This window comes from Lissotriton vulgaris, chromosome 4_1 (genome assembly GCF_964263255.1).
Source record: "Lissotriton vulgaris chromosome 4_1, aLisVul1.2, whole genome shotgun sequence".
Lineage (NCBI taxonomy): Eukaryota > Metazoa > Chordata > Amphibia > Caudata > Salamandridae > Lissotriton > Lissotriton vulgaris.
This window is the reverse complement of record NC_141691.1, coordinates 526580657-526599187: the sequence shown is the minus strand read 5'-3', so window position 1 is coordinate 526599187 and position 18531 is coordinate 526580657. Positions and strand designations below refer to the sequence as shown.

The window sequence follows — 18531 nt, the reverse complement described above, 5'->3', positions numbered from 1 at the left end:
TCTGTAACTTTATGTAATATCGTAGCACTTGCAGCCTAGTGTCTTAGCGCTTGCCGCTAATTGTTGTGCCTTGCTCTCTGACCTAATTCCCATTGTTGCACTGCTCGCATCACCTGTAGAATTGTTTATGCCTCTTTGTGCCGCTTCCACTGCCCAGATCGTAGCATAGCTCCGGTGGTGCCCCTGTATCGCTTGTTGTTTGTACTGCCATTTTGTTTGTTGACTCCTGGCCCGTCCCTCCTCCCAGCTGCTCCTCCCTCGCTCCGCCCCCACCACTATCCATTTATGACAGAAGCTCTTACGCGCAAAGGTCGCGCCCCATGCGCGCCGAAGGTGCGCCAAAGGTATGCCCGTCTACGCCCGTCCGCGCCAGACCCCCTGGTCCTTGCAAAACCCACTCCACCGGCATAACGTATGACACCGCTACCCTCTTTGCCCTTAACCCCGGATGCATACCACAATGCTGCGAAGCTGCCCCAGGACACACCCATGGACCCTTCGCCTGCCACTCCTGCAAGTTCGCCTGCATCAGGACCCACACCAAATCCACTAACTCCAAACACAACTCCGACTCTAACTACCTGAAGTGCATCCTGCTGAACACCCGCTCAGTCCACAAACACGCCACTGAACTCTGGGACCTACTCGACACTGCATCGCCGGACGTCGCCTTCCTAACAGAAACCTGGATGAACACCTCATCAGCGCCCGACCTCGCCATAGCCATCCCGGACGCTTACAAGATCATCCGAAAAGACCGCACCAACCAAACAGGAGGAGGCATCGCCATCGTCCATAAGAACACCATCCAAATCATGACCAGCTCCGACGATAACCTAGCTACCGCCGAACACCTTCACTTCCAGATCCACACCGACCCCAGGACCACACTTGGAGGCACCCTCATCTACAGACCACCAGGAACCCGCGCACAATTCAACGAAGACATCACTGACCTCGTCAGCCCACATGCCCTCACCTCCGAGAACTACATTCTACTGGGAGACCTCAACTTCCACCTGGAAAAGGAAAACGACAGCAACACCACCACCCTTCTGGACAACCTGGCCAATCTCGGACTCAAACAACTTGTTGACACCCCCACCCACCTTGCTGGACACACGCTCGACCCTATCTTCACCTCCAGCAAACACATCTCCTTCGATCACACCACAGCTCTCCATTGGACGGACCACAGCTGCGTTCACTTCAGCTACAAAAAGACCTCGACCCACAACCCCCCACAACCTATTCCTCGAAGAAACTGGAACAAAATCACCACCGACCAACTCTCCACATCGCTTAACCAAAACCCGCCTGCCATATCATCGGACCCAAACTAAGCTGCCACCAAACTCACACAATGGATCACCCACAGCGCTGACGAATTAGCACCCTTGAAAAACCACCAGAACAAACAAGATAGCAAAAAGGCCCCCTGGTTCAACGATGACCTCAAGAAATCCAAGAAGTTATGTCGAACTCTCGAAAACCAGGAGAAAAAACCCAACCACTGACAACCTGACCACCTTCGAGGACGCCACTCGCAAACACCACCAATTGATCCGATCCACCAAGAAATCAGCATTCAACGCCCACAACAGCAAGGAACTATTTAACATCGTCAAAGAATTTACCAACCCCACCGCCGGCACCAACGACATCTTTGAAAACCAGTCCGAAGAACAGTCCACTCCACCCACCTCCGAACCTAAACAGCACCCTCACAACCTTTGCGTCTGGACCCAATCACCACTGAAGACACCATCCGCCTGATGAACTCCATCCACTCAGGATCGCCAACCGACCCATGTCCCCACCACATTTTCAACAAAGCAGACTCCATCATCGCACCCCATCTCCGCGATGTCATCAACTGTTCCTTCAACTCCGCTACCTTCCCAGAAAGCTGGAAACGTGCCGAACTCAGCGCTCTTCTGAAGAAACCCACAGCAGACCCCTCTGAACTTAAGAACTACCGCCCCATCTCACTCCTCCCATTCCCTGCCAAAGTCATTGAGAAAGCCGTCAATAGTCAGCTCGCCACCTTCCTTGAATCCAACAATTCCCTCGACCCCTCACAGTCCGGCTTCCGAGCCAAACACAGCACCGAAACCGCCCTCATCGCAGCTACAGACATCCGAACGTTACTGGACAACGGAGAAACAGTTGCCCTCATCCTACTTGACCTCTCCGCCGCCTTCGACACAGTCTGCCATAGCATCCTCATACAACGCCTCAGCAACGTCGGAATACAAGGTAAAGCTCTGGACTGGATCATCTTGTTCCTCGCCGGGAGAACCCAGAGAGTCCGCCTCCCCCCATTCAAATCAGACGCCACCGAAGTCATCTGCGGCGTACCACAAGGATCATCACTCAGTCCCACCCTCTTCAACGTTTACATGAGTCCCCTCGCATCCATTGCACGACAACATAACCTCAACATCATCTCCTATGCAGACGACCCCCAGCTGATCCTCTCCCTCACCAAAGACCCTAACACCGCCAAAACCAATCTACATGAAGGAATGAAAGAAGTAGCCGAATGGATGAAGAACAGTCGTTTAAAACTAAACTTGGACAAAACGGAAGTCCTCATCTTAGGATCATCCCCCTCTGCCTGGGATGACTCATGGTGGCCTCCGGCCGTGGGTACAGCACCCATACCTACAGAACACGCACGTAACCTGGGCTTCATCCTAGACTCCTCCCTCTCGATGACCAGACAAGTCAACGCCGTCTCATCTTCATGCTTCAACATCCTTCGCATGCTAAAAAAAATCTTCCGCTGGATCCCCACCGAAACAAGATCCCCACCGAAACAAGAAAGACAATCACCCACGCACTGGTCACTAGCCGACTGGATTATGGAAATACCCTCTACGCCGGAACCACAGCCAAACTACAGAAAAAACTCCAACGCATCCAAAACGCCTCAGCCAGACTCATATTGGACATCCCCCGTCAAGCTCACATTTCCGGTCACCTGAAAGACCTCCACTGGCTCCCCGTCAACAAGAGAATAACGTTCCGTCGCCTCACCCACGTACACAAAGCCCTCTACGACCTAGGACCCGAATGCCTCAACACACGACTGTCCTTCTACACACCCACCCGCCAACTACGATCATCCAATCAAGCCCTCGCCGCAATTCCGCGCATCCATAGATCCACCATGGGAGGAAGATCCTTCTCCTACTTAGCGGCCAAAACATGGAATTCTCTCCCCACTCACCTCCGCCTTACACAGAATCGCCTCTCCTTCAGAAAGAAGCTAAAAACCTGGCTATTCGATAAGTAATGCAAACACCCTCCCTCAAGCGCCTTGAGACCCTCTGGGTGAGTAGTGCGCTATACAAATTCCTGAACTTGAACTTAAACACAACCACATCATGCATGTTTTACAAAGTCACCCTTGGATCTGTTCTGAAGCTGTGGGAAGCTGAGAAAAAGGTGTTGAACATTCATTATATGCGTCCACTATAGTATGCGTACAGTGAAGGTCACCCCAGTGCTTTGATCTTAGCCTTCCACTTCCAAGAAAGGAAATGAAAAGAGCAAATATGTTTCTGTAAAGACGACTCCTGTAGTTTCAGCAAGATTGAGCCCCACATCTTGGAGGTGATAAACCACAACCACCCTTGACTCCCTTTTTAGTTCGGCTGGACAAGCAAATGGACTTATTAAATTTCTGATGAATATAGCTGTTAGGGAATTTCGCAAATGATTGCTACCGAGGGGTACTCCTGTAACCCCCCAAAGGAAAGGTGTTAGAAGAGAACATGGGTGCATTAAGTAGCTGCTTACCAACCGTCCCATTATGCTCAAGATGGGGATAATAAATTGTCGATCACGAGTTCCTAATACTGCCCTCTCTTCTTTACAAACATTGTCTAATGCTGCATAGGTAGGGGACTGTGGGCCAAGGGACAATAAGAAATATTTGTGTTGTATTGTCCCTTTTATCCAGAAAATGTACCATCCCTGTAAAGATCTGGAATTTGGTTGAACCTCTTGTAGGTCTGGGCTTCACAATAGTAGTGAACATACATTCTTCAATTCTTTTATGCAGTATATAAGATGTAGGTCTTTGTTCTACACATTTGGCCACAAATATGCGGCTGATACACTGCTGCTTTGATTTGTAGAGTACATCATTCCTTGTTACCAATACATGCTGCTCCGAATTTCCAAGCTAAGCACAATCCCATTCTGCCAGTGCTAATATAGTTCTCAAAGATAGCCTCTGCACTTTACTGTAATATTCAACAAGTTGATGTGATCGCATAATACACACTCTTTTGAAGTAGATAATACTGGCCCACTCTATTTCAATGGCATAAAAAAGCTCCTTTCCGTTAAGGTACCATTGCAGTAACCATAGCTAGATCACCTTCTGCTAATAGGGCATTTTAGCCTCCTGCCCAGGGCTGTATCAGTCATTAAGTGCCTACTCAACCTATGTTGCACCACCTTTCACTGTCTGATACACTGTGGATATTATTGAAAGAAATGTCTATCACACTCCACCCTGTACCCCAATCGCATAGAAGGCGTACCTACAGGCGCTATGCCATGAATTTGCAGGTGGGCAGTGTAACTGGCCCAGGAGAAAATACTCTGTGCTTGCTTGCATCTTGACTGAAAACTAATATTAAAACTGTTGGTGGAAGGTTAGTACTTGGAAATTATTTTCCTTCTGATTTTTTTGCAACATTGATGGTTCCATAATGTTCTGTTACTGATTCCTGTGAGGCAGATTATACGTTTGCAACTTTGTAAATAAGAGGTCTCTTGAACTAGATTTGTATTCTTAAATTAACAACTTTATAAGTAGAAGGGATTGACACTTCTTCCGTCCTGCACCTTCTTGTTCAGTGCACCTGTTCTTAGTAGCCTTTATCCTGCTCTGACGTTGGTAACACCCCCTCTGAGTTGTATAAACTGCTTACAGTGCTGTATTCTCATTGCATGAAGAGTCATGTGTTTGTTGTTTGCTTTATCCTTAGTGGAAAAGAAAACGGTTGCACAAGCCGAAGGTAAGCATGATTATTTCAGGAGTGGGTAGATCAAATCATTACATTAATTATTTTGTTCTTAATGTTTTGTATTCTGTTACATTTCCATCAACTAAATTGTGTATTCCAATTGGATTTGGTAATGTGTGGGATATAAATCCTGTTCTGTTTGAGAGAAATTATTTTTTCAGCTTTGTGAATGTTTGTTGCTCATGGGATAGCGTAGCTATTTGCCATTTTTGGTACTTTCTATGACAGGCAGGGTAAAAGTGTATTAATGTTGTATACCATGTGAGCCATGAAATACCTTCTCTTTAAGGGAATCCATGATTGGTATATTTGTAGGATTTTGCTTTTAGATGTAGTAGCCAGAGAAGAATTTTAGATTTCTCTTCATAAACTCTTCTAAACACAACAACTCTATCAGAAACCTGAAAGAAATTAATGTAAAAGGTAGAATGGGAATCTGTAATACGGGTATCTGATGGATTTCTAGCCCATATTGATTACCATAAAACTATCCTCGCGCGTCCGACTACATCTGGAAATTCTTGATCAGTGCCCCTGCATGCCAGTGGGTGGCGTGGATCGACTCCACATCGGCGTTGCCCGTGCCATAAGTGATGTACGCGGTAGCTATATAGGAGCCGCTCTTGCGCGCGGATAGCCGTTCTTTTCATGCCAGTCAGCACAGATCTGGGTGGCCTACTACAAGCCCCTTTTTGACTCCGCTTTTTTTGATGTTTTGTGGAAGATATTTTTGAGCATCCTTTCTTCTGTTATGTGGGGGATTTCGCCAATAAACTAAAAGGCTTTGCACCCTGTGGTTCCTGTCGCTGGGAGATGTTTGTGACAGACTCACACTTGGTTTGTTGGTGGTGCTTGGAGCGAGACCACGACTTTGAGAACTGCTATACTATAAGCTTGAATGTGCTGAAAGAACGTTACCTGAAACTCCTCACCGCATGACCAGCCTGTGGCGCTCTCCATCCTGGTCACACTTAAAATCCTGGGACTGCTCCTAGAGATGCTCCTGGCCATCATCGTCCTAGTCTTAATCGTTGGATAAGTAACAAGAAGTCAAAGCATTGACTGCTCCGTGCCTGTCCAACTCATCGGACGAGGTGTGGGAATGACTGCTCTAAATTTCGCTCCTGCGCAGAGCATGTGCCTGGATCAGTTCTGCACCACCATTAGTTTCCCAGAGCTGAAACAACCCCACCAAACTCGAGTTCTATGAGGTCTGCACCCATTTAGGTGGCCTGACCCCTCTGGAGTGCCTAGTTGATAACCTCAGGCTTTTCGGATGATGTCCGAAGTTCCTTCATGCCCTCTGGTGGCTCTAGAGCACTTCCAAAACAGCAGAGCTACGGCCGGCCCTTTGGGTCTCTCCATGGCCCCTGCCAACCCCAATCTGCCTTTCTCCCCTCCCATGGCTATGGAAGGGGCTACCAATAACAACCTTTACTGCCCAGCCACCAATTGCCAGTAGGCTTTGAAACCTTTTCGTGGCCACGAACCTGGCTTCCACAGACCCCATTGGACAACCAGCCAGTGTTCGGGCCAGTCCAGCAGCTGGAGCCTCAAAACCCCCTTTATTTTACCTTATACCAGCACAGGCACACAGTGGGAGGCAGGATATAATATCATCTGCCCCACTCGCAGTCCATAATCGGTCAAGTGGGTTTTACAAATAGTCTAGAGGGGTTACTCAATTCCCTTTCTGGACCCCCCCCCCCCCCCCAACCCCACCCCCACCCTGCCACCCACTTACCACCGGCTGACAGAGGACCGTCTCTCCTTGCTCTTTCAGGAAGTATTGACTCTATTAGCCAGAGTGGGTGCCGGCACCAGAAGTAGGTTGTGGTAGCCAGTTCTGCTGCTTTCTAGTGCCTTAAAAGAATAGAGGCCTCCATTTGATTCGAATCCTGTGCCTTCTCTACTTCTTCCTGAAAAAAGTAATTCACGATGCTCACCTTATCTCGGGTCCTGTCTGCCCTGGAGGCTGGTACCATTGGACTTGCAGGACTCCTATTTGAACATCCCTGTTTTGCCTTCCCACAGCACTTTCAGTTTGCTGCACTCCCCTTTAGCCTTACCAGCACCCCAAGTGTTCACCAAGATGATGGTGGTGGTTGCAGTACATCTACGGATGTCAGGGGTTCCAGTCTTTTTCTACCTCAACAATAGGTTGTTAAAGGTGGGCTCGCCCCAAGCAGTTGCCTGCCACGTCTAGATTCCAGTAGAACACCTGCTGTTGCTGGGTTTCACTATAAATGTGCCGAAGTCATCACACCGGACTCCCTCTCAGACGCTCCCCTTCATCAGAGCTGTGCAGTTTGGGCCTATTCTCCCAAATGTTGAGTCCAGAATATTCGGACTATGATTCAGATGTTTCAGCCTCTATCCTCTATTTTGGGGAGACTGAGGCTGTGGGCCTCATGGCCTCCTGCATCCTGCTAGTGGCACATGCCCGTTGAGATATGCAGGCTCAACAGTGGGAACTGAAGTCCCAGAGAGCGCAGCATCAGGGAATCTCTGACCTGGTCCAAATATTTGAGGGAACTGCAAAAGACATACAATGGTGGATGATTAACTGCGATGTGGTCAGAGGGAACCCCTCTCCCTTCCCCAACCAGAGCTCACTGTAGCGAGATATGCGTCACTCCTGGGCAGGGGTGGCCACCTGGGGGAAATGGAGATCAGAGGACTCCGGTTTCCGGTGAAGTCCGGGCTCCACATCAACTTGCCATTTAAAGCCTTTTTTCCTTTGATCAAGGGAAGGTTGGTGTTCACAAACAAAACCACTGCCATGTGGTACTGCAACAAACAAAGTAGGGTGGACTCGTGTACCCTTTGTCAAGAACCCCTGGTTCTCTGGACATGACTAAAATGTCATGGCATTTACTTCTGGGTGCAACACCTGGTGGGATCTCTGAACACCAGAGCGGACGCACTCGGCTATCGATACTTAGTAGATCATAAATGGCATTTCCATCCGGAGGTGGTGCAAGATCTCACGCGATTGTGAAGAATCTTGGTTAGATATGCGTGCCGCCGCCGAGAACACGCCATTTCAGCAGTTCTGCACACTGGAGTTTTGTCTGAGACGCTTTTCGTCTTGAGTGGAGTGTAGGCCTCCTGTATGCCTTCCCTCTTATTCCACTCCTGGCCAGAATTCTCAAGAAGTTCGGGTATGACCAGGCCCAAGTCCTTCTTGTGGCTTCAAAATGAGCACAGAGAGTGGAATCTACCTCCTAAGGATGAGCATCGGTCCTCCGACCAAGCTGACCCTTCAGGACGTTCTTCTGTCACAGCAGCAGGGCAGTCTCTCATCCGAGCCGGTATACCCTCAGCCTTCATGTTTGGAGACTGAGCAGTGACATTTGACAGGTTTGAACCTTCCTCCTGAAATCGTTGATTTTATTCTGGCATCCAGGCATCCTTCCACCAAGACGCCTACTGTTGGGACAAACAGAAAGAGAATCAAAAATATTGACCTTCTTTCTGCTCCCTCTCCCAAGTTTTATTATTTGTTTTCTCTCTGGCCCAACTGGGCTCTGCTCTGGGTACTGTTTAAGGCTATTTTTCAGCCATATCCGCTTTCTTGTGGCTGCTGGGCCAACTGTTGTGATTAGAACCTCAACATGTGTTCCCTCCAAGACCATTTATCTTGCCCCAGTGGGATCCTAATTTAATCTTATTGTTTCTACATGCCTATGAGCCCCTGCTCAACTCAACAATTTACCTTCTCGCCATCAAAACTGCTATTTTTTTTAGAACATAATATCGGTCAGGAGTTTCAGAGAACAGCAAGCGCTCTCTGGGTAGAAAGTTGTTTAAGGAAGATGCGCATACATGCCTCCTTCCTTTCAAAGGTTGACGCCTCTTCACGTCCGCCTCACCCTTCTAAAGAAGATTTCTGTGTAGGGTTACCCTTCTGAGGCCCTTAGCACTGCACAACAGTAGATCAACATTCTTCGTGACTCCGCGTGTCTGGTGTGGAAAGACTATAGAGGGACCATGCACGTCACTTCCGGTGCGGCCAATTGTGCTAACACTGAGCCGATCAACACCACCTACCAGCACAGAGGGATTCTGCTAGAAAACTGCCAAATGCAGTCTAATGCCTGGGGACAATTCTTAGGTAAGGAATCTTCAGCTAAATAGTCTGTACCAGAAAATGCGTTACCTAAGGTAAATAACTTGTTCAACAGCTCACTACTGTTATAATTAAGAACCAGTGCATACTATGTATGATGTTTGTAGGAAAATGACCCTTTTTCATATGGTCACACCCACTTTGTGCCTGGTACATGATGTTATTGGACTGAAAGTGCACTGAGTTTCTCCTAACCAGGTTCCAAGTGCCAGAACTCTTTCCCAAAAATGTGCAATTGGTCTCCAATTGACAAAATATTTAGCACCCTCTGTAAGTCCCTGGAAAATTGTACCCTGTTACTTGGGGCCTGTGGTACTAAAGAGGGTCCCCGAGGGCTGCAGCACTAATTGTTACACCCTAAGGGACCTCTCATTAAGCACATGTAAGACTGCCATTAAAGGCAGACAAAAGTGAAAACACATGTCACACATCTCTTTGTGCCATGGACCCTACCACCGCATGTGATCTTTGTAAGTCATTCATATAGCAGGCCTAAGGCAGGGTGCTAAATATTACATGTGAGGGCATCCCTGCATGAGCAGATATGCCCTTGTGCTGATCTGTCCTATTACTGCCAGTACAAGTGACCAGGGAAGCCATTTTAAAACGTACTGGTCACTGGTGAAGATGAGTTCCCCAGCTACATAATGGCTTCACTGAAAATAGGGGTGTCTGGCATTAAACATCTCGTATTAGTAAGCCTACACTGATGCTAGTGTTGAATTTATCAATACATGCACCCAGAGGAGCCCGCTGAAAACCTACCAGCCTCTGGTGTCCTTACTTACTGGTTTCTGTCAGCCTGCCTCCCGAGATGCTGTTCTGACCTAACAAGAGGGGCCAAAAGTGGAAAACTGTGCCAACATCTATTCATCCTGCAGCTGTTGACCTTTTCTGAAGAAACTCCAAACGAGAAGATTCTGAAGCCTCCAGACCCGCCAAACCAGACACCTAAAGCCACCACTGCACCCCCCCTCGCCTCTGGCCCAAGTTGAAGTGGGCCACCAGTGTCAACAAGGTTCCCCTCTAGCCCTCTAGATCTTGAGTCCATCGTGGTTTCACCCCTCCTGTACTCCCCAACTTCACTTGCAGCCTCTGCACGCAGGCCCATTTAACCATTCCAGTTTGGGAAAAACCAGACCCCCTGTTCCTTGGAGAAGAGGTCTAAAGTTGATCCCCTCCCCTTACTCGACTCCGCACCAACATGAAAAAAGAAGTTAAATATACAGCAAGCACTTATTTAAAGGTTAATTGCAGTTAGGGAAAAGAAGAAATTAGGCCCTTAACTTTTGGAACATCTTTATTTGTAAGGACAGCCACTAGATATACATGCCTTGCGTTCCCTACAGTCACTTAACACCCCCGCTGGCATCAGTGCGGCCCTCGGTCACACCATTGACCAAACTTTGCAGCCCCCGGGAAAATGTTTGCGAGTACCCATGCCTTAACATATATAGAGGTACTTGGTATTTTTAAAAATTGGTGTGGATCTCCTTGAGTTGTGTGTGTCATTTATTGAACATTGTGTGTATTTGCAAATGTCTTTCTCTCCTCTGTGTTAAGCCTAAGGCTATTCAACCACACTACCCCCTAGCAGAGCACTTGGGATTGCATAGTAAGCACCTGTCCACTCATAAGGGAACCCCTGGACTCTACATCGTATATCAGATTTTTGATGTATCGCAAAAAGAGACGGCTTCCTACAACATTGTAAAAGCTTTTTTTATAGCTTTTTGACCACTTCGCCAATTCCCCTCCCCAATATGCTCCCACACTAAGGACTAGCTTGATAATACTTAGACAGACAAATTCATAATTAAAGTGGCAGTATAACTCTAAAATAAAAACTGAATATTACAAAATGCATAAAAACTTGAAAATAGACTAAGTAAAATAAGAGCTTTGCAATTGCTGCTCCAAATTAAAAGTGCATCTTCAAAAAAAGTCTTGGCTTAATTTTCCCCCATATTTCCTTTCTTGTTTGCCACTATCATGTGTTGCCCATCAAAGCTCTTATTGTGTTGTTCTCATTAGAATATTACAATGCGTTCAGATCTGTTTTATTTGTGGCATCAACAAAAGCTATGTTTTGTTTGCAGCTGACACTTTAGTAGCGTATATTCTCATCTGCGTTGGAAGGGAAGGATTTGCTATTATGTTAACCATATCCTTCACTTCCACTTGGTTGTGAACTCTGTCGCTGCTGTGCTTGCAGCTCTCTTGTCAGAATCAGTGTTGTTATTATTGCATTGTTTGTAGAGTTTATATTCCTTTGCCATTACATCAACCATGCTAAAATAGTCTTCACTGAATCTACTGCTTGTCTACCATAGGCTTATTCAGCATCATTTTCTTTCTTTTTTCTTTTCAAGAAAGCAAAGCGGATGTACCAGCAGGGACGGAAGGTAAGTTAGTATATATTTATGTACGTGTGTGTGTGTGAGATATGAAAGGCTGTATCCTGTACTCATACATTTTTCATTTTTGTTATTTTAAGAACCATCCGGTTTTAGAACTTTGTTGTATCTGCCCGTAGTAGCATTTGTTATCCATAACAAGTCGGTCCACAGTTCAAGTTAACTATTCTTGCCTATATCTGAATAGTACTCTCTTGTAGAACCTCAACTACAGGATCCTGGTCAACCTTATGAGTACATGGGGCAAAGGAGCATAGGTCACATTTTAAAAGGTAATAGTGGAAGGCTTTTTTCAGAATGCAGCAGTCATTAGACCACCTATTGTTTATGCACTGTGATAATGAATAGTCAAAACTAGCTTCAAACTGAAACCTGGGTCTTATTTCACTTTAGTTTAGAGAGACCTTGAATGCCAAAAGCATGAAATTGCTATGAGCAAATAACTCTGTACCTCAAACTTGGTGGAGCATTGCTTTGTGTTTTTTTTTAAAGAGATATATATATATATATATATATATATATATATATATATATATACATTCTGTTATCAGACATTACATACTGAGCAATAAATAAAACGGCAGTAAATTAACATGACATTTCAAATAACTTTTTGTTTGGGCACGTGAGGTGCGATATTTGGCCATGATGTACCACAATCGAGTATTTTCTGGGGCAGCGGGCAGTGTGAACGTTTTAAAGGACCACTAGGTGACCATCCATGCCCACCCGTCTGTCTCCATATAACTCTGAACTGTTATAGTCTACGTGCTCCTTGAATCTTAGGTGCACCATATGTGCTGTGTGTCTTTACCCTCTGGCAGGGAGTGTTTTATTGCTCTACTTTAAAGTTTAGTCACAACAGCATGTGATTTATGGCTACCTTTAGGCCTCCTAACTGTAACCTTAAGGCACCCAGTCAAATAGCATCTGGTCTTTTTGAACTTGTTTATGCAGTGCATTAAGACTTCCATATGCGCATCCCTTTTATGAGCACAGCAAAAGAAGGAATATAGGTTTGTGGTTGCCCTTACCTGTGTACCAAACCTCTTTCAATGCAAATCTCCAGTGTTCACTGATACAGGTGCAGCATGCATATCAATGCAGTGTGTCTATTGTCCAATTAGTGCTGTCCCCAGTCCACTGAAAAAACAACAAAAAGGTACTGGTGAGCAAGTGATCTCTATGCTAGGCTCTGTAGGTCAAGCCTAGCGCAGCGTGCATGCGCTGATCTGCGAGGCATGGTGTAGCTGGTATATGTAGTGCAAGGAAGTCCCATCTTTTCTATAGGCTATTAGTGCCAGTCTTAAATGCCTGCTTTTGTTTGGTGGGTATGCTAAATAAGTCCTGCCTTTTGGCGTTTTGGACCCTCCCAGGCGATTGCCCCTGTTACATGTGGTATTACGTTTTTTTAAATATTTGTTCCCACGTACTCTTTATTTTCATTTCCCTATTCTTCTGTATTAGCACCACGTCCGTCATGTTTAGGCAGCATTTGATGCATTTATATTATGCCCACTTTATCTTTACCTTAGTCGCTGCCTCTTTGTTTTTATTTCCCCCCCTCCCTCCTCGTGTTAGGTACACCCCACCCTACTAACACAAAAGCAGCTGTGGGTTTCTTAGTATATGGCAGAGAGCCGACACCAGGACATCGCACTGTGACCCCCCCCCCCCCCCCCCCCCTCCCACCCATTGCCTGCCTCTGTTTACTTAGGCTGAGGCATGTGCAAATCCGGTAACCCTTTCCCCCTCTGTGGATACTTACAACAGTATGCAGTCATATGCGGCGTGCTGCCGCTTTAAATTTGCCCTCCACCTAGCTTACTGATGCTGCTGTTTCCAGGCCGCCAGGTGTTCTATAGACTAACAAAAAGTAACAATGTGTCAAATCCATGTATTTATTTTCCTTACCGACAAGTACAAGTTAAAGACGAAAACTTGGATTTGCGCACTGACTCTGTGAAGCCACAGAGACGTAGTAGAATTTCGGAGTTCCAAGCATGCTTCTACCCTTTCCCACCCAGAATCTTAGTCACTCTGATTCTGTAGCAGGAAGGGGGCCACAAAACTGACTTTGATTTATAAATTCCGGAGGCTTCATATGGAGACAAAAAGTTTATCCTGTGATACTCTGAATTTAATTTATTAATGGATAACCACTCCGCTTTCCATTGGCGACTTGCATAAGTTATCAGTTCTGTTTTTCTTGCTCCTATCTTCCAGGTATCTGTTTACAGCTTAGTGTGGTGGTGAGAGTCTGGTGAGAACCGGAAGCCAGTCGAGTTACATAGTGTTTTATGCTTTTAAGTGCCACTAATTAGTGTGATATATTGCTGGATGTTGTGATTTTAGTAAGATGGTGTGATGTGGCTGGAATGTTGGATTCTTTGAGATGATATGCTGTTGCTTTGTGTGGCACAATGTGGTGTGCATGTTTTTGTTGTACTATTTGGTGTTATATGATGTGGTGTAATGTTATGTGGTGCAGTATGGTATGATGTGGAATTCTGTATGATGAAGTGTGATTTGGGGTAGTTGTGTATGGTGCATCATTGTGATATGCTGTATGGTATTAGGTGGTATATGCCATAGAATAGTGTGCTGTGTTTTGTTAAGTAGGATGATGTGACTTTAGATAGTGGCATGTCATTCTATGATGAGAGCGAGTGTGGTTTTGTGTGGTGTCTTTGATGCTTTGATGTCCTATGGTCCAGTAAAGAATGAGGTTATTTTAAGTGTTGAGGTGTTATGTGTTTTTAATTGGTTTCTTATGCATTTGATGGTATTGCATGTCTAATGTGTAGGTTTGCTGGGTAAAAATGATATGCTGTGGTGGGGTCTGTTGCTGTATGGTATTATGTGTTGCAATGTACAATTACATGATGGAGTGGTATATGAGATAATGTGGCATGACTTATTGCATGAAGTATTCTGTATGTTCTGGTGTTCGATACTGAGACTTGTGTGATGAGAAAGAGACAGTTTGTGGTTTTGGATGTTGTAGTATGGCCCTGTGTAGAATTGTATGTTGTATGGGTGGCGTTATATCATGAGGTTTTGAAATGTGTGACATGGTGTGTTGCATAGTCTGGTATGGTGTGATGAAGTATTGTATGGTGTTGTATGGTATAATGTGGTACAGTACCTGTAATTTAACTTACTTCTGCTTGGTTCAGTCGCAGAACCCTCTCCCTGCAGCGCCACACAATTAAGTGGCACGCAATTCCACACAAATGCACACAGCATAATTCCAATATCCAACACATTTCAACACCTCCTAATTCCACACCACACAATTCAACTCCACATCACTCCACTACATGCCACATATTCACAACCCAATAAATTCAACTTCACTTAATCACAACCCAATAAATTCAACTTCACATATTTCCACTCTGTGCATGCCACATAATTCCACTTCACTTAATAAAGCTCCATGCCACTTAATTTAATTACATTCCACACAACACAATTCAACTCCAGATAATTCCACTACACATAATTACACTTCAACCTAAATAATTACACTTCAAAACGCATAATTACACTCAACAAACTGTAACTCCACAACATGCCCCATATTTACAATCCACATAATTCCACACCACACAATTCAATACCACACAAAATAATTACTCTGCTCAATAGCACATTATCACACTTCACATAAATCTACTCCGTGCCGCATAGCAACACTCCACATAAATACACTCCACATTATGCCACATAATTCCACACAGTGCCACACAAGTCTATGCAACACAATTCAGCTCCACACAATTCCATTCCACTGCAAACAGTACATAATTCCACTACACACTACATACAATTCACACCACAAAATTCCACATCATGCCAATTAATTCAACACCACACCACATGCTCCCATACAATACATGCCACTCCACAACACCACTACACATAAGTCCACTACACTTAATACCTCCTAATTACTATCCACATAATTCCATTGCACAATCACACAATGAATCAACTTTTCTCATATTGGTTCACTTCAGGTTTTTCAGCACAGTTTCTTTACCATAACTTTTCGAAAAATCCAAACCGCAAACACATTCTTGCCTCCATTTCTTTCGCTGTCTTGTGCGTACACAAACGTAGCCTCTTTATGTATCAATAACCTTCTCCTCCCTTCATTCTCTCACACATTATTTCTACTACTCTAGCTAGACTTCATTCACCACTTCATACACAAACTGCCTATCCCTCTCAATCTTACTTTCTATCTATTTTTTTACAACTCTCACCCCATCTATTCAACATACCACATAATCCCACTACACAAATTCACTACACGCCGCACAGTTCCACCCCACACAATTTCACAACGCACAATTCCACTTCAAACCACATATTTCCACTACAACCAACATATATCCTCTCCACTCCAAACAAAAAACATAAGTAAAAAAACTATATAATTTGCAAAACCAATGGCTCACGCTCTCACAAATACGAGACCTATTGCATTGCAAATGCTTGTTTTACTGACTGTGTACTGTTACAGAAGAGGGCAAGATGAAAAATAAGTCTTGAATCTCCTTCAAAAGAGACTGCCCAGCCTGCATTGCTAGCCCACATCTTTCTGAACAGGATCACATGCAACCGCAGATACCTTTTGATCTTATTTGGACCTCATGGGTGAAGTGCAGTTTAAGACCCTAAAGCCTGGCACCTATTCCAGGGCATACCTGTACCGCTCAGTTCATCTTATTGAGTAAAGGGGAAAAAGCGATGTTGGAAAGACTTGGGTAGTGCTTACGATTTTGGCAGTGTGGAAGCGGGCCGCCATGCCAGTGCCCCACTCCCACGCAGCCTAACTCTACCGCTGCCCGCCCGCCAGTTTCTTCGTGTTCTGAAAGGGTGGTCCTTTGGTGGTCCCTTGGCGGTTCCTATTCAAAGGCACTGTAATAGGACCCCCAAAGTCTGTTTCTGCATGGCATGGACTGTGCAGTCCATGCCGTGCAGGAAAAGGGGTGCACGCACACAGGGAGGCACTCCATGTGCCCCCTACATGTATCCTCAGGGCCCCCTTAATTTCCTCACCACCAGCATTTTCATGGCGTGAGCCCCGCCATGAGAGCGCTGGTAGTGAGGAAACTCGTAATATGCTTAGCGGTGCCACAGCGGTGCGCCAAGCATATTGCAGCCTCAGACTGCCGATTCACAGCCAGGGATCGCAGTGTTTGCGGCGGTCCCATGATTGTCCGATTGCCAGAGTCATAATATGGCAGTCAGACCGCCGGTGCGTCTTAGCCGTACAGCCACCGTGGGTTTGGAGGTCCACGGACTGCCAAACTCCTAATCGGGCCCTTAATCTTCAGCCCTCTTTATTACTCTGGTCGCATGTCACTCCATTGGGTTATTTTTTGGATCCATTACAAAAGATAGCAAAGTGCTGTAGGTCATTTCTAGCCATAGGTGGTTGTGGACACTTTTTACATGGTGGACCATTGAATTATGTGTTGTTAGTCAGTAACAGATTACCATCCCTATTTCTCTACTTGCATTGGTATCTTTACAATGGAACATGTGACTTGTCACATTCTAGAAAATATCTGACTACTTTGCTTACTTGACTGATTAAAAGATACCATCTATCTGTTGATGAATCCAGTACTAGACCTTGCTCATAACTATTGTTGCACTCTGTTACAGGTTCATCCCAGTCCACTAAAGCTTCACCAGAAGTGGATGTAATTTCCCGTCCAGAAATTCCTTCACATGCACCATTCCTGCTCATAGGGGGCGGCACAGCTGCTTTTGCTGCGGCCCGTTCAATTCGAGCCCGGGATCCTGCTGCAAGGGTAAGCACTGTAGTAAAATTTTTCCAGGATCGTGTCTGTGGTATTACTACATGTCCTAGCTCAACTTAGACCCTTTTGACAACAGATTTCTGCTTGAAAGCAAGCTGGAAAAAAAGCTGGCAAAGTAACTCACCCAGTGAGAACTTCTATAATACCATTAATTGATGCTGCGTAGTTTAGGGTGAGGATTCTGACAGCTTCCACACAGTCCTCTCAGGACATTAGACTCATTTTGTGGATAAAAATTTCATAATGTCGTCAGCACATTGTTTAAAGGTCCTTTTAATGCCATACAACACTGTTCAGCTAAAGCATTTTACACAGCTCAGATTGGAAAACTTCACTTGTTTTTCTTACTGATTATCAGCAAAGTAATAATAAAATCCCAGGAGAGTTCATTTATTGATTCATTGTAATGGTCTGTACACATCACTAGCCACTTGAGAGCAAATAGTTGAGAAACTTCCCTGAATAGACAAGTTATCCTATCACAGACAAGTACTCCTATTTGAAAAGAGGCTTTCCTTCTTATGGAAATGTGTGGAAACCTATTCTGTCAAACTGTTTATTGTGTTTTTAATATGTACATTAGTACAATGAGAAACTATTTACAGACCATGAGCTATTATTTCATGGATGTACATTCAGACTGTTCCGAAGTGATTAAATAAGGATTAAGGAAAGACTGAAGAAACCAAGAACTATCATTATGAGAGGAAACCCCAGCCCCTCATGATAGAGTGATCTCCAACCAACAAATTAATTGAATCTTCATATAGCTTGTTGTCTCCTAATACACTGCAGAACCCCTACCCCCTCACTTTGCAGGGCACCACCAAAGGTGTTTGTGCTGTTAGAACAAACCCATCGCCCTCTGTCTTGGAGGGCAGAGCGAGTTTGATTGTCTATGGCAAAAAAACTCCAATAGTGGTTTCCACAACTCCTCAAATCTCATGTGGATGCCTGTCAGGTTGCTTGACAGCCATTGCATAGCTAATAAGGCTCCCAATCTATGGTACCATTGAGATATTGGGGTGCATCTGTTTGCTTCCAATTGAAGGCAGTATGTGTTTTCATATCCTCAAGACAGCCCATCACTA

The 18531-nt window shown here is 45.2% G+C and overlaps 1 protein-coding gene across 2 annotated transcripts in view; it reads left to right on the top strand.

Moving 5' to 3' along the window:
• Positions 1 to 18531, top strand: part of LOC147721191 (apoptosis-inducing factor 1, mitochondrial-like) — a 249867-nt gene that overhangs the window by 41697 nt on the left and 189639 nt on the right. For both annotated transcript variants that reach the window (XM_086964674.1, XM_086964673.1), the window contains exons 4-6: positions 5010 to 5039; positions 11553 to 11585; positions 17283 to 17431. In XM_086964674.1, the coding sequence (XP_086820800.1) occupies positions 5010 to 5039; positions 11553 to 11585; positions 17283 to 17431 (212 nt within the window). The remainder of the gene's footprint in view (positions 1 to 5009; positions 5040 to 11552; positions 11586 to 17282; positions 17432 to 18531) is intronic.